The sequence below is a fragment of the Populus euphratica genome, unplaced genomic scaffold (assembly GCF_000495115.2).
Source record: "Populus euphratica unplaced genomic scaffold, PopEup_1.0 scaffold29.1, whole genome shotgun sequence".
Taxonomy (NCBI): domain Eukaryota; kingdom Viridiplantae; phylum Streptophyta; class Magnoliopsida; order Malpighiales; family Salicaceae; genus Populus; species Populus euphratica.
This window is the reverse complement of record NW_011499888.1, coordinates 1,355,454-1,379,640: the sequence shown is the minus strand read 5'-3', so window position 1 is coordinate 1,379,640 and position 24,187 is coordinate 1,355,454. Positions and strand designations below refer to the sequence as shown.

The 24,187-nt window shown below is 35.9% G+C and overlaps 2 protein-coding genes and 1 non-coding gene across 5 annotated transcripts; 2 read left to right on the top strand and 1 right to left on the bottom strand.

Annotated features, from left to right (window-relative positions):
* Positions 1 to 590: 590 nt before the first annotated feature.
* On the bottom strand, positions 591 to 8,497 carry LOC105130796 (uncharacterized). Of its 3 annotated transcripts, XM_011033468.1 has the most exons (6): positions 8,245 to 8,497; positions 7,735 to 8,006; positions 7,046 to 7,278; positions 6,421 to 6,955; positions 4,826 to 5,959; positions 591 to 3,810 (listed from the first exon to the last, which is right to left on the bottom strand). In XM_011033468.1, exons 2-6 carry the CDS (start codon positions 7,931 to 7,933, stop codon positions 836 to 838), a joined length of 5,076 nt encoding a protein of 1,691 aa, XP_011031770.1. In that variant the 5' UTR covers positions 7,934 to 8,006; positions 8,245 to 8,497; the 3' UTR covers positions 591 to 835. The 3 variants fall into 3 exon arrangements, with proteins under 3 accessions (XP_011031770.1, XP_011031769.1, XP_011031768.1); XM_011033467.1 differs by having other exon boundaries at positions 6,421 to 7,278; positions 7,735 to 8,052; XM_011033466.1 differs by having other exon boundaries at positions 6,421 to 7,278.
* An 8,011-nt stretch (positions 8,498 to 16,508) lies between these two features.
* Positions 16,509 to 16,580, top strand: TRNAH-GUG (transfer RNA histidine(anticodon GUG)). Its single transcript has one exon. It is a non-coding gene; the product is annotated as a tRNA-His (tRNA).
* Positions 16,581 to 17,393: 813 nt separating this feature from the next.
* LOC105130795 (serine carboxypeptidase-like 27) lies at positions 17,394 to 23,216 on the top strand. The gene is made up of 9 exons (XM_011033465.1): positions 17,394 to 18,570; positions 18,676 to 18,771; positions 18,950 to 19,042; positions 19,142 to 19,227; positions 19,333 to 19,593; positions 20,652 to 20,779; positions 20,861 to 20,956; positions 22,433 to 22,538; positions 22,786 to 23,216. The coding sequence occupies exons 1-9, from the start codon at positions 18,204 to 18,206 to the stop codon at positions 22,933 to 22,935; spliced, it is 1,383 nt and encodes a 460-aa protein (XP_011031767.1). The 5' UTR covers positions 17,394 to 18,203; the 3' UTR covers positions 22,936 to 23,216.
* Positions 23,217 to 24,187: the final 971 nt, after the last annotated feature.

Below are 24,187 nucleotides of genomic sequence, written 5' to 3'. Positions count from 1 at the left end.
TAGAACTTTCTTCGACGGATTCTAATTGGACTAAGACTTGATGCATATTTTCAGAACCTAGACCGAAGTCTGAACAAATTCCTTATTTACAGGATGGCATATTGATGGTTGAATCTTGCATCAAGCCACTTGGGCTACTCATAAGGTTTTCCAGGCAATGAAAATTTCTTAAACCGTGAAGCCATTTTCCATTCAATTTCAAGATAACTCATATGCGTCTTTAAACCGGGCTTCTCTGCTTGATATTAGTACAAGTTTACTGTCGCCTCCCAAGCTCTTTAGCTCACCGGGTTAAATCAGCTGGAATTCATTTAGCTTTTATTACCAGTTATATTAATATCGTTGATTTTTTTTCTTTTATGGTCTTGCAACGAAGAGAGGAGGGGGCGGGTTTACCATGCATTCTGGTTTCAAGCTTCTAAAATCAACCAGTTGAGCTGCAGTAACCGTTGTCGCCCGCCCCCACACATATTGACCGGAAGCAATTTCATTGCTAAACATCCAACTTGGATGGTGCTTGGCGAGCTCATTTCTGAAAAGGGAATTTTAATGTGCAAGCATATGAGTTGACGGTCTCTGGGATGGGTTTTCGAAAGAGGAGTGGGCATTGATGCTGCCCTTTCCAGCAACAGATTATTTTTGTATTTTTCATCAAATACAACAAATAGCTGAAATATTACAGCCACCTAAAATAACTTTTACCAAAAAGACGGAATTAAGAAACCGCCTGCTGCCCTATCATTCCACTGAAAAATATAATAACTATAGTACAAAGTACGGCAAAGGAAGAATTTGCCACTGAGGGCGTCCTAAAGATGCCCTCTCAACACTCCTACTACCTGCCTAAGTCGCCCTTCCCTCTCCAAGATTCTTCTTCTCTAAAGACGGTTCCATTTTGCCCCCCATACTGATCAGATTTGGCATAGTGCCTTTTAATGGCTACCACAGGATCAGAAACACCCGTGCATGGTCCCCCAACAAGAACCCCCCCCTTTTCTACAACATTCATCCCTACCATCCCCCTCACTTGCTGTCCATTCAGTCTCGGCATCTCCACAAATATATCCTCCCGCTGCTTCATATCTACTGTAAATGGCTGCACTCCAGCACTGTCATGATTCCTGTACATTTGGTAATCCACCACTCCATTAGTCCCACTTACTTCCCTTGATGGAAAAACAGACGTGCCATTCTGATTACACTCGTTACTCTTGACAACAGATTGCAATGTCTGCTGTGGCATTTTGGATGATGGCACAGTATAATTGCTAAATGCAGCAGGATACTTTGCCAGTAAAGCAGCAGAATCAGGTAACCCTGTCTGTGTTCTCTCATCCCAGAATCTATGGCTCATGTGAAAATTCTCAGGGCCAAGCTGATTATTACGATCACACTTCAAGAAAGCCATGTTACCCTCTGTAGGGTGGTGACCAGTTAATTTAAAAGTTGCTGACTTACCTGCTGGCTTAAGATGCGGGACCTCTTTTTCACCATTCTCATGGGCAATAGAATTCTGCTTTTGCAAGGGGTTACTGAGTATTTTACCAAACAGTTTAACATCACCATTCCTACATGGTTTTTCCATACCTGATGGTTTTTCCATATCTGATGACCTCCGTGAATGATCTCTTGGACGATCACTTCCAAGTTCAAAACGTTCAGACAGGAATGGGAGCTCAGACACTGGATGCTGAGATTTTGCGCCGCTACACTTTTGACTATAGCAATCCTCAACTTCAAACTGACTGGTGACATTCTTTTCGGAGGTGACATTCTTTTCAGATTTTGGAAAGCTTTGAGCTTCAGAAAGTGGTCTGACATAAATATCCCCATTCATCTCTTTCTTTGTTGGAACTTGCTGCGGATAACCCCTGAGAATCTGGGAAGAATCGTTCTGGCTCGTCAGAGGATGACCAGACAGACGCTGGAAGTAGTTCTCTCTACAAAAAGATGTTTTACCCTGCTTATCTCTACACTCCTGAAGTTGTTCGTGCTTTTTCTCATATTGGATGACCACAGAATCTTGTACTACAGCATTTGTTATAGAAAGATCATTCTCCTGTGGCAATGAGATGACAGGAGGCTTTCCCACAGATTCCAACTGGACAGAGACTTGGTGTATATTTTCTGAACCGCGCCTAATATCTGAACAAGAATCCATATTTACACGATGGTGTGAGGCATTGCCGGTTGAATCTTGCATCAAACCACTTGGGCTGCACAAACTTTTTTCAGGCAACAGAAGTCCTTGTCCAGAAACTTCATTAGAGACCTCAGCTACAGCTTTCAACTCAACTGCAGTGTTTGCATTGGATGTGCTGGCATCAACTGTGCCTATAACAGGCCCTGCTTCAGCAACAGAAACAGTCTTGTCAGCCACTTGATCTCTTTCAGATTCTACATTAGTCGACACAATCAACACTTTCTGGGCCTGCAGAGACTCCAACTGATTAACAGAATTCATGACTTTGTTGTCAACAACAAAAGCTGGATCAGCCCTCTGCCCTGCCTCAGCTGGATCAGAAACCATTTTATCCACAATCTTGGAATCATTCTGATCTAATATCCCAGATGCATTATTGTCTTCAGTTCCATCCGGGTCAGAATGCAGCCTTATCCTCTCCTCTGCATCAGATTCATTATGCTCTGTATTCATGACAGACAGCAGCAAGTCCTCATCAACCTTAGAGTCTAGTTTATCACTGGAAATAGCAGATCCAGTCTCTATAGCACAGGCATCTTCTGTGTCACTCCCACCTCCATTTCCAACATCGCTAACTGGTGTTCCAATATTTCTATGTCCAGGATGCATCAAATCCAGTCCAAGGCACTTCCTGGCCTTGCTAAAAAACACCTTGCACTGGTACCTAGTTCTTGTCCTGACAAAATGGGAGATCATTGCAAAATCCTTTCCATAGGATGATACAGCTTGTATAAACATGAACTTCTCCTCATCTGTCCAATCAGTAGGATCCATCTCCTCACAACTCTCATCTGAACAGGTCTCTTCATCAAAATTCCGCATAACATCAGATGTCAAAGGTGGCTTTGCAACAGAATCCAGCTTTTGGCACTTCCGCTCTCGATAGCCCTCTACAAGATCAACAGAGGTAGTGATACAAGAACTCATGGCCTCAGAGGACATTGAACCACAGATACCTGCTAAAACATCAGCAGCAACAGTCTCTCTTTCACTCCCAAGAACATCCAAAATACTTGATCCTTCTAAAATACCATCATCACAAACTTCTGTTATTTTAGAATTACGGTAGCCTCTCGAAAAGATTCTACTAGAGCACAATCGCCGACTGTTCATAGCATGGTCAGCACCAGCTGCCATCACAGCACCAAAAATATCTAGCGACGCAGCATTCAATTCACGATTCCATTTTGTACTTGATGCAACCAAGTAGTTAGTAGAAGATTTAGTTTGCACACTCTTCTTGGTTTTTTCAAAACAATCAGATTTGTGGTTTTTGTAATAGAATTCAACACAGTCTGCAGTTGACTTGTGATCAAGAAAAGAAGCAACTTTTCTGAAATCCTTCCCAAAAGTTGCTAGCTTATGCATGAAAATTTCTTTTTCATCAGAAGTCCAGGGATTGATCATAGCTCTTTCCTTCTCAACAGCACAAGGATCTTCAACCAATCCATTACTGGAGATAAACCGTGATACTATTCTCTCTTTCTTGTCCAAAATTAATGCTGGCATTTTCAAAGCATTCCTGTAAAGCTTGAGCTGAGAATCTGCAAACAGCTTGCTTGTGAAGTTAAGCATCTCTGTTGTAGGGACCAGGTTCAAATTTCCAGCTGCAGAGATTGAAAAAAATATATAATTCAACCAGATAAACCTTGGTATTTAAGACCACCATTAAGAATCATTTTTATTGTATTTTGAACTCACAATACATTAAGCAAGCAAGTAAAATCCTCAGTTTAAAAAATCAACTGGCTCTTTCTCTGAAATATTGAGTTGGAACCAAATCCAAGGCCACAACAGAAGTAATATGTCTGGCTTAGATCACTGTAACCTAACTTTATATAGCATGAGAAGAATGACCAACATTTCTCTTGACCAAAATAACCAAAACTCTCCACAGTTACTTTATAAGCTACCAAATCCATGAAAATTTTTGCCTATCCCCCTTTTCGATGAGAGAGATAGAGCCAGTATCCATTTTGACATACAATGCACAGGTTATATACACACATGCCATAAAAACCTGACTTTCAACACAGTTATCCCAACAATGGACATCAAAATCTATAAAATCTAATCCAGCCTACAAGATTACACCTACAGTGCTCATGCAAGAAGAAAACTATCTAAATATATAAAGCTTCAAATATCCAAGTCCACTAGACATGAAGTAAGATCAGGCAAACTCACATTTACACATCATTTCTAGCAAACAAACCTCTAATAGGGCATCTGAACTTTGTGGCACAACAGGAAAGTCAACGGCACAAGTACAGAGAGTTCTCACATGATGGATCTCCTAGCCCCGGTAGACAACAGATACAAGGAACAATAACGCATGTTTTCCAAAATTCATTACATGGTACAGGAACACAGCAATATTATGAACTAACAAGCATGTGATCTCTCACTTTATTACATGGAAAGCTAAAAGTCCCCATGCATATCTGTTAGCTCAGCATTTTCTACCCATATGGAACAAAACTTGCATGGTATCTGATGGCAGTTCTGAATGATACCAAAAACAAGGCACCTGTTTTACCAATTTGCCGATGCGATAACAAGCTTAGCCAGAAAACAACAGCCATTTATAAGGAAAAGGTCAAGTGATCATAGTAACCTTACCAGGAGAAGAGAATCGAGCACGAATGGAAGAACGATGCTTTTGAAACCCACTTTGAGTTGTCCGCAAGCTTTGTTCGCATTTCTTATGAGACTTCGCACGATGTTTCCTTATAGAAAGCAATCGCATATCTTCCTTCCACAGATGATGAAAGGCTTTAAACTTCAGGGTTACAGCTCTCTCCTTAAATCTTAACAGCCGCTTCCTTGTAGCAAAATTTTCTACAACTAAGGCATCACTCTGCCAAGAGGATCCTTTGATAACACCAGAAAAATCAAACCTACACTGCTCACTAGGCAGTAGTTTATTAAATACTTCAGATGCCCTACTCGCAGATTCTTTATTGGAGGCCAGTATTAGATTACATAAATTATCTTCTCCATATGTGTCTGAAATCCCATCACCAGAAGGTAAATCTTCCTTGCAAGTAAATATGCCAGTCACTTCCTTGTCAGCACAAGGAACTACGCCTTTCAAGTTCATCCTTGCAGACTGAATAGCATCAAAATCATCTTTCACAGTGACAGTCGATGAATCTGCCCTTGCCAAAAATACTGGTTCAACAAGTTTAGATGTAGCAGTTCCAGGACTATCAATATCATCATCCTTAACATCAGCATGAGCTTCTTCCAACTCACCATTGCAAAAAGAAACCTTCTCCACAATTTCATCCCCACATGATGCAACTTGCAAGGGTGAAGGTCGCGGGGCACTGTTAGAGGAAACCCCCTGTACATTGCAAGGTTTTGCATCACTATCAAATAGACGAGGACTGGATGATGCCAGACAAGGAAATCTGTTTCCAGATTCAAATCTCATGGACTTAAGTTCATTTTCAAGAGAATCAATTTCAGATTCTGTCAATTCCAGTGACTTTGAAATGTCACCTTTCCATACAAGCAGCTTATTCATTGCAGTAGACCTCACAAAACTAGAGTCCACAGAAGTTGGATCATCAGACTGAAGCAGTTCAGCTAGTGAAGAACCCAGGTTAGCTACAGAACTAACATCCATCTTCTCTAAATTAAAACACAATCCCTCAATTTGACTTTGAGAACCAACACTAGGTGAACCACATGAGTTACTAACAACGTTATCAGCATTTGTTAACTTCACAGATGTTTTCTCCTCTAAACCTGGGACATGGAGGCAATAACTTAGAACATTTACAAGAACCAAAAAAAAGAGAGAGAGAAAGGGATAGCTTGGAGAAAAATAAGATATAATTACTTATGGAAAAAAGGAACAGTAATAGCATGGCTGTATCAAACATTGTTCTCTTTTAAAAAAAAAAATAGTAGTATTTTGGAGTAAACTATGGAAAACTTTCCACTAGTGGAAGGTCATGTAAATTGCCTCCTGGAGAAATTGGCAACACAGAAATTCACCATTCTAAACAGACATATTCAGTGATGCTCCCAGTACTAGGTGTCAACTAGTCAACTAAATAATAGCAAAAACCATGAAGAAAATCAATTGCATAATACCCAATGTATCATTTAAGTTTAAAAACCAGATTTTCCATGTAAAAAACTCAGCAGCTATATAACTATACACAACAGCTTAACAGAAAAATTTCAAATAAATGAACAATTACCTGGCGAGGAACTACAAGCAACAGAGGAGGGCGTTGCAGGAGATGCACAGTCTGAAAAGCCCATAACTCCGTGGCTCTTTTCAGCCAAGTTTGAAATTTGATAATGAATGGACTCTGCATTATTAGCAGAAACGACAGCTCCATCTTTGTTGTCACTTGTTTCTGGGCCTTCAACTCTCTTCTTCTCATACTTTGCCAGCCCCTCACCCCATCCAAGGCGTGCCTTCTTCCTAGAAGAAATCTCTTCAGATGGAGCTGCAGAAGTAACACAAGCAGCAACATCCCCTGAAAGGGAATGGACTGGAGTGGCGTTCTTCAGTTGCAACTCAGCCTTTCCTTCATTAGAATCTGCACCCCCAAGGCTCTTTGAGCTACTTGAATGACTTAAACCAGAGCCCCGGGAAGACAAGCTTCCAGAACGGATCCATTTAAGAGGCTTCCAATCTAGTGAGTTCTCTCTATCACCTCTTTGGCCTGAGCCCAACCCATGGACACCACTCATCTTATTATTATCTTGTTGATCCTTCAATTGATGCTGATCCCATGAGTTAACAAAAGCAGAATGAGGAGGTTGAGATGGGGGAAAAATTAGCATTTCATCAACTGACACATGATCATTACTCACATCATGCTGCCTCACAGGCATGTTAGAAGACCCATTATTCATTTCCCATGAATGACCACCTCTCCAATCCCTCTGGCTGAAATAACCCCTATTGTTCCGGACATATCTTCCATCTCCACGCAAAAATGGCCGGCAATTGTCATCTTCCAGCATCTTATCACTGGACCTATATGGTGCGTACACGTGACCAGATTCTTCAGCAAGCATATGCCAGCCACCCTGCTTACCATGACCTTCGCGAGGCATTCAAAAGAAAAATAAGGGAAAACACATAATTAACACAAGCACGGAATATATTTTCACCTCTAAGAAAAAGGGAATAAAAGAACCTTGCAAAGAAAACAAATACCCCAGACCAAAAAAGTTCCGATCTAGCAAAAAAATAATGAAGATGAACCTAACAAATTCTAATAACCAAAAAAACAACCAAATCAGATCTGTACCATGAAAAGTAAAATAAGAACAATAAAAAAAAATTGAACACTAAACAGTCAATCCCCTCGAGAGTCACTAATTTTTTCACTATAAAAAGAAAAGAAACACCTAAAATCAAAGCAATGGCCTATTGCCCGAAAATGCAAGGAAACCCTAGATTAAAACTCTTCTAAAAAAACCAACTGCGGACTGTGGCTTACAATTAAAATATAAAAACATAAGTAGAGAGATTGCAGGAAACAAGGAAAACGCACCAGGAGGCCTACGAAAGTCGTGGGGACCCCAACGATTGAAATCACGAGAGGATCCATAATGACTCGAGGAAGAATAAGAAAATTCCTTCCATCGTGACGTAGACCCGCCACCAAAAGAAGAAGACGTCGTCTCGGACCTCTCGTGCTTCCTCTCCTTAAAGAAGTCCTTCCGATCCCACGGCAATGGCTCTGGCGGCATCAAAACTAACAAAACAAAAACCCTAACCCTAATCTAATCCACCTATCTCACATGCGCCGCCAATTCTTTCCCCCTGCGGCATACCAAACATAAAACCTCAGAAAACCAGATCGAATAAGCTGCAGTACAGGCAGCCAAGAGACACGGCACCGAGTAGAATCCAAAAATAGCAGAATATTGTTATTATTTGTAATTGTATTTGGTATTGGAATGTGCAAATTCAAGAAAAAAACAAATCCAGGGAGTTAGTGACTAATGAATCGATTAAAACCGGATAAATTAATGGAAACATTAAAAAAGATTGATCGAACCTGAGAGGCGAGGAGAGGAATTGATTGGCAGTGGGTGGAGATTAGGGTTTTGGATCGGTGAGGATAATAGAGTGTGGTGATGCCATGGAGTTTTTGGATTCTAATACCTTTTCCGTTGCTGTTTGGTTGCAGAGAAAACAAGAGAGAAATTCTGTGGAAAGAAAGATGAGAGGAGAAGAAACTTTTTCTTTCTTTTCTTGGAGACGATAAGGGACAAAGTGAGAGTTGAGAGAGAGAGATCGAAGAGAGAGACATCTGTACTCGACGGCCCTATTAAATCATATTTCATTCTTCTATCGAGTCCGCTGTTAAAATAAATATAAATTTATAAGATATTTTAGGACTTAGTTTGTTTTTCAATAAATCTTTTTCCTATTTCATGGAATGTGATATATTTTTAGTTAGGTTTTTTTAATTAAATAATTTCTTCATGACATTTTAATTTAGGATAACTTACTTTTTTGTAAAATCTCAAAAACCAACCCTTCGATTTAATTTGATACCATAAAAGACCGGTTTGTAAAATAAAAAATAAATAAATAAATTTTTATAGTTATTTTTTATATTCAGGTATTCTCATGTATTTTTAAAAAATAAGATTAATCATGTTGGATGTTTGTAACTGTACTTTTTAATATAAAAAATTAGTTATTTTATGATTTAAAAGGTTTTATGGTATATCTGAAAATAAAAAGGAAAACAAAAATAAAATTCAAATAAATTTAAAAAAAAAGTTTAATTATTTTGTAATTCAAAAGATTTTATGATATATTTAAAAATTTAAAAACACAAAAATAAAATACAAATAGACTTTAAAAGATGAAGGTCAAATATTTTTAAGCGCGGTCCATGTAACATTGTTGGTGTGGCTGGTTGTCAAATTCTCCTTATTTGTTTTTTTCTTTTTTTTTTCTTTTTCTAAATGGATCGAGTTATTGTTGGATGAATTTATGGATGAGTACAGTGCATGTATACTTAATTTTTTATGATAGTGCTGGAGTGGATGAATGTACATTGAAATATAAATAATCTATCCCCGGAATAAATATCTTTACGACGGGGTTTTCCACGGACTCTTAATATTCACAAAATCGTTGCCGGGTTGTGTTGATAGTCGGATTAACTTTGTTTGATGTAAAAAAAATTGTTAAAACCTCGTTTTTTATGAAAAAAAATAATTATAAATAAAAAATACAGTTCATCTTGAGTATTTTTTTAATACTAGTATAGTAACATATCTATTGAAATTCTTTTTAGATATCAAAATTATAACATATTAAATCGAACTGTATTAACATGTTAAATTTATAATTTATATTTTAAAATTTTGATAGTTTTATAGAAAATTAAATAAAATCATGAAAATTAATTCTTAACCAATTAAGGAATAAGATTAAATTTTTTTAAAAAATACCGTGAAAACTATATGAGTTAAATTAGATGGACTCGTAGTTGAGATCATATTGGATAAACTTCATGGAAGTAAATAAAAAGCTATCAAACCAACTTTGACATCGGGTGATGGAATAAAAAAAATCATTTAAAAGATAAAAAAAAAAATCAAGGTCAATATGAGTTAGTTGGATAAACTTGTAACTCGGTCATGAAATTATGATAACTTAAAATAAATACAAAGATTTATTTTTAACAAGTCCAGCACCAAAAGCTGAAATGATAAGAAATAAAATAATCCATGAGATTGGGGCTATAAAAATCAAAACAAAATCAATGAGTCTCGGCTCTTAAACAACACAATATCAGGTGACAAGATAAAAAATGTGTGAAACAAATATCGAGTTGTTAAGGAGTGAACTTAAAAATATTACTTAATAAAAACTTGATAAAAAAAACCTAATATAGTCTAGATGTTAAATTCTCAACATAGATCATGGAAAGATAAAAAACAAATAAAAAAACTATAAAACCCAGCTAAAAAGACACATTCAGCTAAAAAATAACCCAAAAAAATAAACACAGTCTACATCAGTTGACCTACTAAACTTATAACTTGGATTATAAAATTAAAATAATTACATTAAAAACAAACCAAAATAGATTATAAAGCACCACTTCAAATCAACTAAATGTTAAAATATGAAATAAAAAAACAATTAGAAAATAACCAAGACACGACTTAAGCTAATCCAAGCTAATTTATTAAACTTGTGATATAAGTTATGGGGTCTTGATAAGCTCGCAGAAAAAAATAAAAAAAAATAAAAAATCTTATTTACAATATATTTAATATTAAAGGCCGAGATGAATAAAAAAAAGTAAATTGATGAAATCAGTATATAGTCTAACAGGAAAAAATTATAAACTATAAATTTAAAAATAATTTAATATTAAATAATAAAATTAAAAGAATTGATATGCTAAAAAAGTTAAATTAAAAAAATCACTATTCCAATAAAACCATGGTAATTTAGCCACATTGTTTTGTTAGAAATATTATTCTGTTAGTAATCTCATATATGAATAGCATGAACTAGCATATATAAATAGAGATAATAAAAATGGCAGCAGGGGGGGAATGAACTCACCGAGTGGCTTTAAAAATATTATTTTGTCCATGAATAATTATTGATCGAGGACCGTATCATTGTTTTATTTATTTACAAGCTTAGTTTTGTTTTATTTTATTCCGTCAATCGAAGCTCTTGCTTTTCATCCTGGCCCCGCAATGTTTTCTTTGACTCTGTTTACGGCAATGCCCTTGATCCAGGCAGGTATTCACAGGAGATCCTGAGCGTTTGAAAATACAATTGCAATACGATTGTACATGTATTTTTAAATTTATTTTTTATTAAAAAATATTTTTTATTATTTTATTACGCTAATTTGAAAAATATTTTAAAAAATAAAAATATTATTTTAATATAAAAATACTCACGATCGCACTTTCAAATATATAATTGAAATTCAAACGTTGGAACGGAGGTTTTCTTGCGATGACAAGTTTATCCTTCCGAGGGTTGGAAGGTACATGTGGCGGGTTTTGGAGGGCCGGTTTTGGGTTTTGAGTTACGGAAACCTTGAAATAAAATTTCGATGGATAATATAATCTCGTTGCCAGAGTAAAAAAAGTGTTTTTGATATTGAAAATGCTAGTTTTCGATAAGACGAGATGATCCCTTGTTTTATCTCACAGTGAATGTTTTACCTCTCTCGTGAACAACTAATTCAATAGTTTTCAAGTCGTCTGCAGCGATTTTTTTTCAATTATTTTGAAGATTAATTTCATCGCTCCGTGGCTTTGTTGTTTAAAATGATATAATGCAACCCCAACTCATTTATTGCTGCTTTGACAAGCAAAATAATATTACTAGATACCTGATTACCCGCACTGAAATAAAATTCTCATTCCTTTTTTATTATGATAAAATTATGACCTTTTTTATTATGATAAAATTATGACCCGAATAAGGAGGTTTTGTTTATGGATATTTATCAGTAATTAATAAAATATAAATATTGTTAAACATAACTTTAAACCTTGTGTGTGTATATATATATTAATTAATATTTTAAAAAATATAAAAAAAGCACTGTGATTTTTTCTATGCTGCATTGTTTTTTTCAGAATTGATTTTGTTAATTTTATTTTTTTAAATAAGGAGGTGGCTAAGAATTTAGGTCGGTAGTTTTTTTCATTGAAAATATCGTGGATTACTATAATGTTGCGTTATGTGTTTTTTTATAATTTTTTTTGTTTCTTTGAAGAATTGTCATTATCAATTTTATTTTTTTATATTGAGTTGATTGAAAATTTAACTTTATAGTTTTTTTCTTTAAAATACTTTGGATTGCTACACTGTTCTTCTACATAATTTTTTTATGATTTTTTTAAATTATTTTTATTAATTTTATTATTTTTAATACTGAGCCAACTGAGAATTATAGCTGCAAATTTCCTCATAAAACATTATAAATTGCTACAGCGTCTCCCTTCATGATTTTTTTTTATTTTTTTATTTTTTTTGCATATTGAATTGGTTGAGAATTTAACTTCGTAGTTTTTTCTTTAAAATACTATGAATTATTACAGTGTTTTTTATATGATTCTTTTGTTATAATTTTTTCTAAATTTTTCTTTGTTTATTTTATTTTTAAAATATTAATTTAATTGAGAATTTAGTTTTGAAGTTTTTTTTAAATATTATGAAATACAACAATTTTACTTTATATAATTTTTTTTTATAAACCTGAATAAATATGCCACAAGCCATAGCATAACTTTCTAATAAATATAAAAAAACAAGTGCTGGCAATGTAGCCAGACCGCCAAGAATAAATAAATGAAATTACAACAATTTGCTCAAATTCATAATTCTCTTCAAATGCAAGTAAGCTACCTGTGGCTCGAAATCATGAACCATGCCTGCCCGCGGCGTTTGTATAGCGGGTAAACCCGCGCCAGCATGAAATTTTTGACGTGGTGGGAGCGTAGTGGCTAAAATAATGAAATTAGTGCCAGTTATGCCAAAACATGCATGCCAACCGAGTGGCTGACATCGACACTTGCGACACCACAACAGAGTGGCTCCATCTACTCTGTGGATGGAATGGTACAGCGTGTAATGGCTATTCATTACTGTCAAAAGCCCATGGACCATATTGATTGCAAACGGCAAGTCCTAGCAGCTGAAAAAAAAAAAAAAAAACTAAACAGAGAGGTCGTTTTAGGTGCCAGTTCATGTAGCAAGTCTACATGTGGCGTCATGATGAGGGAACCCTCATGGTTTTTTAGAAGTTTTTTTCATTAATTATTTTTTTATATTTTAAAATTATTTTAATATATTTTTAAATAAAAAATACTTTAAAAAATAATTTTAAGATACCTATTTATGTAACTATGGTTATGACTTCTAGAAAAGGGTGTTTGAAAATTAGATGATACTTGCTTTTTGATTTATTTTTTATATAAAAATATTTTTTTATTTTTTAAAATATTATTATTAATATCATTGCATTAAGATGATAAAAAAATTAAACAATTTTTTTTTTAATCTAAAACATAGATGGAAACACAATTCCAACAGGGCCATCATCTCCGCGCATGAAAACCTCCAATCCATGTCCCTGCAAGGTTTGTCTGGCAGGGGGGTGGGGTATCATGGAAAAAAAGGAAATCTAAAGAATATTATTTATAGATAATATTACAATAAATAATTACAAAAATCATCCTATATTTTAATCTGATTTTCATTTTCTCTCAATATTTTTTTAAAATTATATTTTTTTTATTTTGTAGTTTACACTTTCAATATGCATTTTGTTTGATTTTTTTATTTGATTTAAGATGCTATAAAAATAAAATAAAATTCAAATCAAACCAAAAGAGGATTTTTGTAATTATTCCTATTAAAAATGTAAAAAATATTTAATAAACTATTTCCGAACAGTGATACTAAAATCACATACGACATGAAAAAGAAAACAAACTCTTTCAATCCCATAGAGCGTTCCTGAATTTGCTGGTTCTCTATACCAAAAATGCCCTGCATCAGTACTTTTAAAAAACCAGTCGTTTAAGGTATTTCAGTAAATAAGTGAGATGTATTTAATCTACAGTATACCGGGGCACCACGACCAAGGGACCTCGAGTATTGTAAATAGCAAGTACACCATCGTAGTCCTGTGAAGCACCAAGTATGGACGGCGGACTCCAATTTGTGTCCTGGGAAACTTAAATCTTGTTTAGTCAAGAGACAGCTACATGTAATTGGCCAGTTGCGATTTGTATGTCCATGGGAATCTGAAGCAGGCGGCGGCACCGGCGGGGATATGGAAGCCACGGAAACCGATAACTCTGATCCGGTTTCAACTCCCTGCATAAAAATTAAAAAAAAAGGACAAAATCTGCTAAAACAATCAGCCAATATCTTTCGAGCCGAATATCTACAAAAAAATCCTGCCGACGCCTTCGTTACATTACTGAGATTTTTACGACCGAATATATCAATAAAATGAATATTCCTATCACATTACAATATAAAAATCTTATTATATTATATTATACGAATCAATGTCGTTGGTGTATCGTTTTCTTATCTTTTAAATGGCCCTATCAAACGCGAAAATAAAACGATGCATCATCCATGATTTGTTATTTAATTTAAAGGGGCACTAGTTTAAAGTCTCGAGTCCAGGTGGCTGAGCCAGTAGATAGCGGGTGTCGTGTACAATGAAACTACAACCATAAAGGTTTGACCTGGCCCATCAAATTCAAGGTCTGGTCTGTAAATCAGGCAAAACATGAAGGTCTCGCGAGTAAACACCGTTTTCACTCCCCGCCTTTGTTCTCTTCCAAGCCGCGAAACGACAACACGATGCCCCTGATCATGTCATTTACGGCACATGCGATCACGTGCAGATCTGTCTTCTCCGTGCTAGTTGTTTTTTACTGGGACTGCTAGCATAAAATAGTTGTTTGGAAATATGACCACTTATATATTAAGATAATATTTTTTTTGTTATTTTTAAAAATTATTTATGATATTAAAGTATGAAAACTATAAAAAAATAAATGTTTTATAAATTTTCATGAACATTCCAAACGGCGCTAAAAAGCAGAAAACACGTGGCTTGCTCTAAAGAGAACCGGTAATTCAGGCGCTGAGAGAGCACGTGAGTTATAAATAAGGCTGGCGTGGCGAATCTACCCGTGGCATCTTCTATAATCGTCGGCAACATCTGATTCTCTCTCCTTTTTCGGATCCGTCCTTGTAATTTCGGAACATGTTTTAGGCAAGCAAGTTTATAGAGAGACACAAGCACCTCTTCATGGTTGAGTCAATAGTAAATCCGTGAGTTGGATAACTTGATCAAAACCCGAGTAACGAGCCGGATCTCTTGGCCATGACTACAGAGCCCGTAATTATTAGGTGAATCAAACAAGATGGAGTTACTACATATGGTCTCTGTTTAGCAATTGAAAAAACTGATGAAAACTGGAGGGTCCTCTTGTTCAGCTAATTTGATTCTCCATCGGAACTGCAAAATGCTCCGGGACATCGACTGTGTTTGGTACACTACTGGTGTGATGAATTTTTTTTTAATATTATTTTTAATATTAACACATTAAATAATTTAAATATATATATATAAAAGTAAACGCCGGAGGAGAAGGTTTGTCGAGAACCTGTTATGGAGAAGTTGGTAACCTGGGGTGGTGGGTCATCACAATGACGAACAATAATTCAGTTCTTACTGTAGAGAATTACAGCGACGACAGAAAAGGACAGTCATTAACTATCACAGCCTTTGACAAATTCATCGTTACTGTTTGGCACTTTGAAAAATTCTATGTTTTTTTTGTGTTTTTGTTACGGAGATGAGAGGGGAGATGTGTGTGTGTGTATTTATACTGCTACGGTGCATGGGAAAAAGGCTGTACGACCATATTTTTTAATTTTTTTACATTTAAATTATTATTTTGTGATATTTTTATTTTATTCTATATTAATAATAAATTTTTAAAAATAAATAAAAATAAATTTAAAAATAATATTTACCATACTTTGAAATATATCGAACCTCATTGTCCCTCTTTATAGCCTTCAAGATCATATAATAGTTTTTTTTTAATATTATTATCAATCAAGAAATCAATAAAATTCTTCCATTTTAATTGACATAATAGGTAGTCACTTACGTCGTCGTGGAACGTATTAGATACATTAATTGGACTGGTTTGTCTGAGGTAATAGATTATTTAAATATAAAAAACATCTAATAATGGGCAGCTAATCGGAAGAATTTTTTAACCGTAGGCTTAACTGATTGTAAGCAAATTAAAGAACACCGGAGGCCCAAAGACTGAGATGAAAGTCCAGCTGAATTCAATTATCGGGCCTCAAATTGCTGGATGCCTCGCTCTAGGCTTTGCACGCCAGTAAGATTGAATTTATGGGCATTTATAATTTGCATGTAATAAATTGAGGATTACAAGCCCGTTTGGAAATATACATCAACTAATATTTTTTTAAAAAATAATTTTTTTATTAAAAATTAAATATTTTAGATTATTTTGATATGTTGATCTAAAAAATAATAATAAAAAAATAAAAAAATATTTTAAAAAATAAAGACACTATATCATAAAGATAAGGTGAACTTTCCAGAAAGTTCAAGTTACTGCCGTGAAGTCATAAGCAGGAAAGTGGGAGGTCTTGAAATATGAAAAGCAGATTCCAAACAGCCAAGAAAAGCATCGTGCTAATAAATTTATAATTAAATATTATCCTCCCAGCCATAACATAGTGGCTGTAGTTTAGTGGTAAGAATTCCACGTTGTGGCCGTGGAGACCTGGGCTCGAATCCCAGCAGCCACATTAGGCTTTTTTTCGATAATTGAAGGGGGAAAAAATAAAAAACTACCGCAACGAACATAATCCTGACACTAAAATTGTACCCCCATCATTTTCGTGCCTTCGCACTCCTTGTTATCCATGTATTTTTTCAGCCAATCAATAGATGGGGGTACAATTTAAGGACTAATGAAGAAAATGACTTCCCTTTTCTCTTCTGACCTCTGTGGGAAGAATGGCAGTCATCTGCAAGAAAGGAATACATTCATTTATGCACACAAATAACACATATATAACATTTTGAAAACACGAGAATGACTTTTTTGAAACGAAATATTCCTTTCCTCCCTCCATTTCTCTTCTTTCTCTTTGCATATTCTCCTTCTTTTTTCCTTTATAATGTAGATGATGGGCAAGGTACGTAATGTGTCATGTCTCCAGCAAAAGGTATATTCCAATTTAAGCTTTCTGATGTTTTTCTAAATCTTCAGAAACATTATTAACCAGACCTGAATTAGAATTCATAGATATAGAAAATTAATCTAAAAAAGAAACAAGAAATCTAATCAAATATGCAGTTAAACTGTAAGTAAGGGTGTGATGGCTCTGCTGCCAATCAAGGAAAAAGAAAAGGAAACAGAAAAACCAACAGCAAGCAATTGCCAGGTCCACCATGTCCATCTGCCATTAGTCATTCATGGTAGTTAAATTCAATGAGCCACCAAGCTTAGCCACACCACACCAGTACATGCCAGAGTTTGTTTTTTGGTCAACCAGAACAACTCTTGTACTATTATTGGCTGATGAATATTCAGACCTATTGGCTATGAGAAGCGTTCTTCTATCGTTCTTGAGTCTTACCTCATTCCTGGCATCATTTTATCTAAAAGATTCAGTTGAAAAGTTACAAACCTTTTGGTTTATTCAAATACTTTTCAAAACTAGCCCATGTGTACCTCTTACCTGTTTCAGGCATTTGCCTGATAATTCCATACTCAAAGAGACGGAATAAATAAAAAATCTTGGCGTTGAATGGTTATTATCTAACATGCCACAACAGCAATAAAAAAAGAGAGACTAAACAATAAATTGCAAGCTTGTACTCACACCATACCTTACACAGACAGCTAACCACAACCACTGGGAATATGAATTTAAGTGCCCACAATTCTTCATTATAAATGTCTCAATTCTCTTCTTTTTAGGTTTCTCTTTGTATTGATTTCTTCTTGGTAAAAACTAAGATATTTTGGGATCTGGGTTTTATCTGTTTTTGTGATTCTTGTTAAGTTCATTCTAAAAACCCAGATACATTTTTTTTGATCCGTGTTACTGGGTTTTGTTTTGTCTTTTGTTGACGGTGCAGTGATTCCGGATTTTTGTTACTTGGTTTTACTTGTGTCTGTGTTCGCTATTATTAGTATCTAAAGACATGCTCTTTGTTGCGCTTGTGTCTGCTATTGAGTCACTTTAAGTGGCTGTTTGTCCTCTTTTTTTTTCTCGCGCTTGTTCATCGACTCTTTGTCTCTCTCTAGATCATGTCCCCGTAGCGCTGTCTAGATAATTTCATTGCAGAGTCGGAAACTTTTTGTGACTTCTGTTTCTGGGTTTTGCTTGATTTGTATCATTTCTTTAGTTCATTGATTAATGGATCATTCTTTACTCTCTATTCTTTCCCTTTTAGTCTCTCTCTTTGTCTATTCTTGTGTATGCTCTCCTCTAGAAGATCAACAAAGAGACAAAATCACGTCTTTACCAGGGCAGCCAGTGAATGTAGAGTTCAATCAGTACTCAGGTTATGTGACTGTGAACCAACAAGCAGGTAGGGCATTATTTTACTGGCTGGTTGAGGCACCAACGAGTCGTAGTCCTGAGGCCAGACCACTTGTTTTGTGGCTAAACGGAGGCCCTGGCTGCTCCTCTGTTGCTTATGGAGCAGCTGAGGAGATTGGACCTTTTCGCATCAGGCCTGATGGCAAAACTCTTTACTTCAACCCGTACGCTTGGAATAAGTGTATGTCTGATAGATCATTGATGGAATGCACTTCCTATTCTGTGCTCCAACCTGTTCTCCTTGTAATTAACCTCATTTCTATTTTGTTGTTGGTGGTGCTGGCAGTGGCAAATTTGCTGTTCCTTGAATCTCCAGCTGGTGTTGGTTTTTCATATTCAAACACATCATCGGATTTGTACACAGCTGGTGACCAGAGAACTGGTAATTTATTTCATTTCTTCAATTTTTGAGTACTTTCATTCGTCATTCAGCAAAGCCTTTATTATTGTACTACGTAAATGGTACCTGATTCAATGTGATTATATGTCCCTTTAGCTTAAAGTTAATTGATTTTGACTTCTTTAAATGCTTTTGGAAACTGTGCATCGTGCAATTGTAGCCGAAGATGCGTACACATTTCTAGTCAATTGGTTTGAAAGGTTTCCACAATACAAATACAGAGATTTCTACATTGCTGGAGAAAGCTATGCAGGTTTTCAATTGCACACCTTTTCTTTTATTTCGTTGAACATTCTCTCTTGTTCATCTTAAAGATTGCACTCTGATTTACTTGTTTGAAATTCTGTTTCAGGTCACTATGTACCTCAGTTGTCTCAAGTTGTTTATCAAAAGAACAAGGGAATTAAGAATCCTGTAATTAACTTCAAGGGATTTTTGGTGAGAACACAGAACTCATTATTCATAAAGATTTGGAAATTCTATCAACTTCCACTGCTTAATGACAAGTGTACAATTGGCTCAATGTCCTTTTCTCTCTTATAGGTGGGAAATGCAGTCACTGATGATTATCATGATTATGTTGGCACCTTTGAGTACTGGTGGACCCATGGTTTAATTTCTGATTCCACCTATCAAACTTTACGCGTCACCTGTGATTTTGAATCCTCTACGCACCCATCAGTAGAATGCATCAAGGCTCTCATGCTTGCAGAGTTGGAGCAAGGGAACATTGATCCATACAGCATTTTCACACAGCCTTGCAATAACACTGCAGCATTGAGGCACAATCTAAGGGGTCATTATGTAAGATTTTATCATATCTTTCTCTCTGTCAACATTATCAAGGAATTCCGCATAACTGTCATCAGAAAGACAAGTGTAAGACAAGTCGGACTACGAACCTGATGCATAGCTATCAAAAGTGGATTCTCTGCATCTAGCACAATACTTCTTACTTGAAAAAGGACTATCATGATTTCATTTACTAACAACAGTCCTTTTTGACATTCCAAGTGGTTTTTGGCACCAACCTCTAAGTCTTGGATTTGTATGGTAAAATATCCTGAACAAGTCTGGCCTTTTCTGATAATGTTTAAATTCTACCACCAATAGCTTGAATAGACATTGGAAGATGGCAACTTTTCTTAGACAGAAAGAGGTACATGCAAGTTTCCTGGATAATCTCGCAGTAACTACAAAAGTACTCGCATGCCAATTATCAAAATATTTGCATTTAAACAAAATTATCCACCTAGTTCCGATTTGCAAATATACTCTGTTGTTAAAAAACTTTCTTACAGTGATTTGCTTCCAAAATGGCTAATTAATTTGCTGGCTCATCGTGGTTACTGAAGGTAGCTGTTAAATGTTGACTTTAAGTTTCTGACGTCCATCAAGTTTGTGGTTGTTGGACCATAAATTGTGGTTCTGGCATCATCCATTGCTGTTTCTGACCATGAATTCTTCCAACTTTGAGCCAAAATCTTCTTGTCTTTTCAAATCACAGTAATCTGGAGCTATTCCTTTTCTTTTGATCTTAGGTCCTAATCTGTAAGATTATGTTCTCTACAGTTTCTAAAAGATTCCACTACAGTGAGTGTCACATAAATGATGACATGTGTTTCTTACTTGCACGTCTGATTTTCCTCCAGATTTTTGTTTGTTTTCCATTCTTGAATTACCTATGATAAATGTTAGGTAAAAAGTCTTTCACCAAATAATTCCTGAATGTAAATACTGTTCATTGCCTGACGAGTTAACTAGAAATGCTTTACAGAAGTGCATTCACTGTTTCCATATCACGGGTATGGACCGGTCATTAATATTTACACCAAGCTCATTTCTATTACTTTGAAACTCAGCCATGGATGTCCAGAGCATATGATCCCTGCACAGATAGGTACTCTAAAGTGTACTTCAATCACCCTGAAGTCCAGAAGGCACTCCATGCAAATGTAACTGGGATCCCATACCAATGGAAAACATGCAGGTAAGATTTTTGCTCTGCATCTTTTGAGAATTCCGTTTCAAATCTTCCAATAACAATGTTAACTAAATCACTACTTTACAGTGATATTGTTGGAGACTACTGGGCAGATTCTCCACTTTCCATGCTTCCTATATATAAAGAACTCATGGCTGCGGGTCTAAGGATATGGGTCTACAGGTAAGTTCCCACCTTTTCCTCTATTCCCTCGTTCTGGATTAAATTACGGAAATCTGTTTAGTTCTTTGAAGAACTCACGCGATGTTGGTTCTAGTAGGAATATTGGCAGAATTGATTATGCATGAACCTTTTTTCAATGCTCGTTCTCAGTAAGGAGGGGATCTGAGAAACAGCTGTTTGCAGGTTTCACTGCGTTATAGCCCATTAATTAAGGAACAGGATGGAGTCATTTCTTGAAAAAGTCATGGTCAAAATGATCAGTTTCTACCACGACATGGTTTCACTTTGCCTAGAAATTTGCCACACCAAATGCGTCAAAATGGGATTACGAAATAAAGCTGATTGACAGTACTCATTGTCCTTTGTTTGAACATTTGTCGGTACTGCAAATATGGACTTTATGATCTTGGCTTAAAATCTTGTCCTTAAATTTGGTATATCAGAGGAGAGACTAGGTTGATGACCCATTTGGTGTTTGAAATTATTAAGAGGTTATATCCTTGTCCACTTCATTTGGGGTACAGGAAATATTTACGATTCCCAACATCCCTTGTTTGCTTTAATTAATTCACTCCTTTTTGTAATGTGTTGGCTTGTACATGTGGATCCTCTTTTTGATATGGAGTTGTTTCTAGTTGTTTTTGTTTCCGAGCATCCCAAAGAACAGTAGGGAACGAAGAAAAGGGTTTGTTTAGCTGATCCCAACTAGCCTGTGTTGATCTATTTCAAATTTATTTGGATCTAGTGGTCTGTTTTTATAGAATACTGAGTTTAACCTTTGTTTGCAACTAAATATACATGGGCTAAGTTGGTTGGCAAAGAGACTAGAGGTTTTGTTGAATGATATTTTCATCTAAATATGGTAGCTGGGAAGTGGGAAGTTGGAACAAAACAATTTTCTTTTGAACTGCTGATTTCCCGACCAACTAATCTCCCTGCCTGGACAGGGAAGCTTGTCTGCAATAGGTAGTGTTGACTGTTGATAACGATTGACGACTTCGGATTTGTTTACAGAAGGTGAGACACATCATGTGCCCTAGCAACAATGATTGCACTGGACCAAGGTGCTTCTTATTGTTAGGTGGAATTGTATGAACCATGTACTAAGAAGAGACACCAGAGTCAACACGAACGTAGCATCTGAAAACTGAGCGTAAAAGGGATAGAAAAACAGCTGCTTAATGATGAAAAAAAAACTATAGTTATATATAAATAACGGAATATATTTTCTTTTTGTTTTTTCAACTTGAAGAATTCACTTTGGTGATATAAAATATTCTCCTACTTTTTAACAGTATGGCATGCATGCCTTGCAATGCCAAGATATGGAAAAAGGTCAGACTTTATCGTTGTCAAGTAGGATTTGTCCGTTGTTTTTTTCTCTTTGGCACTGGTCAGCATTAAAACTTTTTGCTTTCAATTGATTTCAAGCCTTGTCATGCATGGCATCTAATTCTGTTTGATCTCTTTCACCAGTGGAGATACTGATGCAGTGGTTCCTGTGACTGCAACTCGATACTCCATTGATGCCTTAAAGCTACCAACTATTATCAATTGGTATCCTTGGTATGACAACGGAAAGGTAAGCATGTATAACGACAACAAAATGTTACAGGCGACTTATTTTGGTGAAACCATTGGACAGCAACCTCTTTATGGTTGGGATTTGGCATATTTTCTTGTAATGTCGCCATCCTCTTCTGTTTATGTAAATGATGATAACCAGCACTGAAAAAAAGGTCGTATGATAATACTCTTGCTGAAGCCCATGGTTGGAACAAGGCCATGGTAATTTGCTCATCTCCCAGCTTTTCTTGTTTCTGTAATAGGTTGGTGGGTGGAGCCAAGTATACAAAGGGCTGTCTTTCGTAACGGTAACCGGAGCAGGACACGAGGTTCCACTCCATCGCCCTCGACAAGCATTTATTCTTTTCAGATCATTTTTGGAGAACAAATCCATGCCTGGCCAAAGCTTTTAGTCCTGTATTCATCAATCTCTGGTGAATAAACAAGTCATAAATAATAGAATTGTTCATATACAGGGACCGGCAAATGACAGAATAAGAGAAGCATTCCTCTCGAGTGCCCCTCCATTCTCCCATCAAGTACATCATTTCTATATTTGAAGTTGTAGCCTATTCATATGTAAGAAACTATTCTTTATAGTAACTCAATTATTTAAACTGTAAGTTTTGACCACAGAATTGCACTCATTTGTAAGAGATTTATAGGTAATGGAGTTAAAATGTTTGTGCCCTAAGTAGCGTTGTTTTTTAAAACTTCACCTCCAAATCCAGTAAACAAATCTCAGAATTAAAAGATTAACACCATGGGGGTGCAAAGGCTTCTTCATTCTTCTCTCTGTTCTTCTTCAATGCACATTACCCTGCATTGATGCCTGAACATCAAATATGCGCCAAGACAAACGCCGTGGACTGATATGGATAGAGTGAAGGAGCAGTAACTCGTACTTGTATGCACGAATCGCACAATTCAAAATTTCTTGCATGAAAGAATTTTCTTGCAAACTCATCATTTTGAATATCAACAGAAATATTAGAATCATAAAACATAGCAAAAGAGTCATCACTGTCAATTAGAATGTATAATAATGGACTCGTGCCTCAAAAGCAACGAAATGCAGGGCGGATGTACTGCTAGTTTTATGATCTATCAATCCAGGAAACAGTGTAACACCCAGAAGTCCAGAATTCCTGGAGGCAAAGAGGAACAGCGTGCTCTAGCAGGACCACATGCCCCATGTGGGTGTTGCTTATGGGAGAATGCACAGGCGCCATCAATGCCACCAACGCCATCAAAGGAAGTGGTCCGTGGTCTTATACCTGGGCGGCAGATCTTTATCCAGCTCACTGCAAATATTATAATTCTCATGCTTGGCACCCATGTAGCAGCCAAAACATGGCTAAAACTGTGGAACAACACGTTCGTTTTGAATCCCCTCCCTCTTGTTGCATAAACTCTACCTCTCAAGGCATTACAAAGGCATCCTGAATCTCAGTCTCATAATATCTCCCGTCGAAATTTAAGATAGTTTACCAGTCTTTTATTTTTAGTACTCGAAAGGAACCCACTCTAAAAGAACATTCATTCAATGTATTTTTAAGGTGAATAAAATTGCCAACGGTTTTGGATTAAAAAAAATATAGAAAACTTTTGATGATGAAGAAGGTGTTTATGATTAAGTTTTAACATGTTTTTCATTAATTTTTT

Excerpts from the sequence above, each read along its gene's own strand:
- LOC105130796 (XM_011033467.1), bottom strand. The coding sequence starts at position 7,933 with ATGCCGCCAGAGCCATTGCCGTGGGATCGGAAGGACTTCTTTAAGGAG. Across the intron at positions 7,279-7,734 it reads CGACTTTCGTAGGCCTCCTG|GTCATGGTAAGCAGGGTGGC; the intron begins GTGCGTTTTCCT and ends TGCCTCGCGAAG. Across the intron at positions 3,811-4,825 it reads TGCTCGATTCTCTTCTCCTG|CTGGAAATTTGAACCTGGTC; the intron begins GTAAGGTTACTA and ends CAATCTCTGCAG.
- LOC105130795 (XM_011033465.1), top strand. The coding sequence starts at position 18,204 with ATGGATCATTCTTTACTCTCTATTCTTTCCCTTTTAGTCTCTCTCTTT. Across the intron at positions 19,043-19,141 it reads TGCTGGAGAAAGCTATGCAG|GTCACTATGTACCTCAGTTG; the intron begins GTTTTCAATTGC and ends ATTCTGTTTCAG. Across the intron at positions 20,780-20,860 it reads TACCAATGGAAAACATGCAG|TGATATTGTTGGAGACTACT; the intron begins GTAAGATTTTTG and ends ACTACTTTACAG.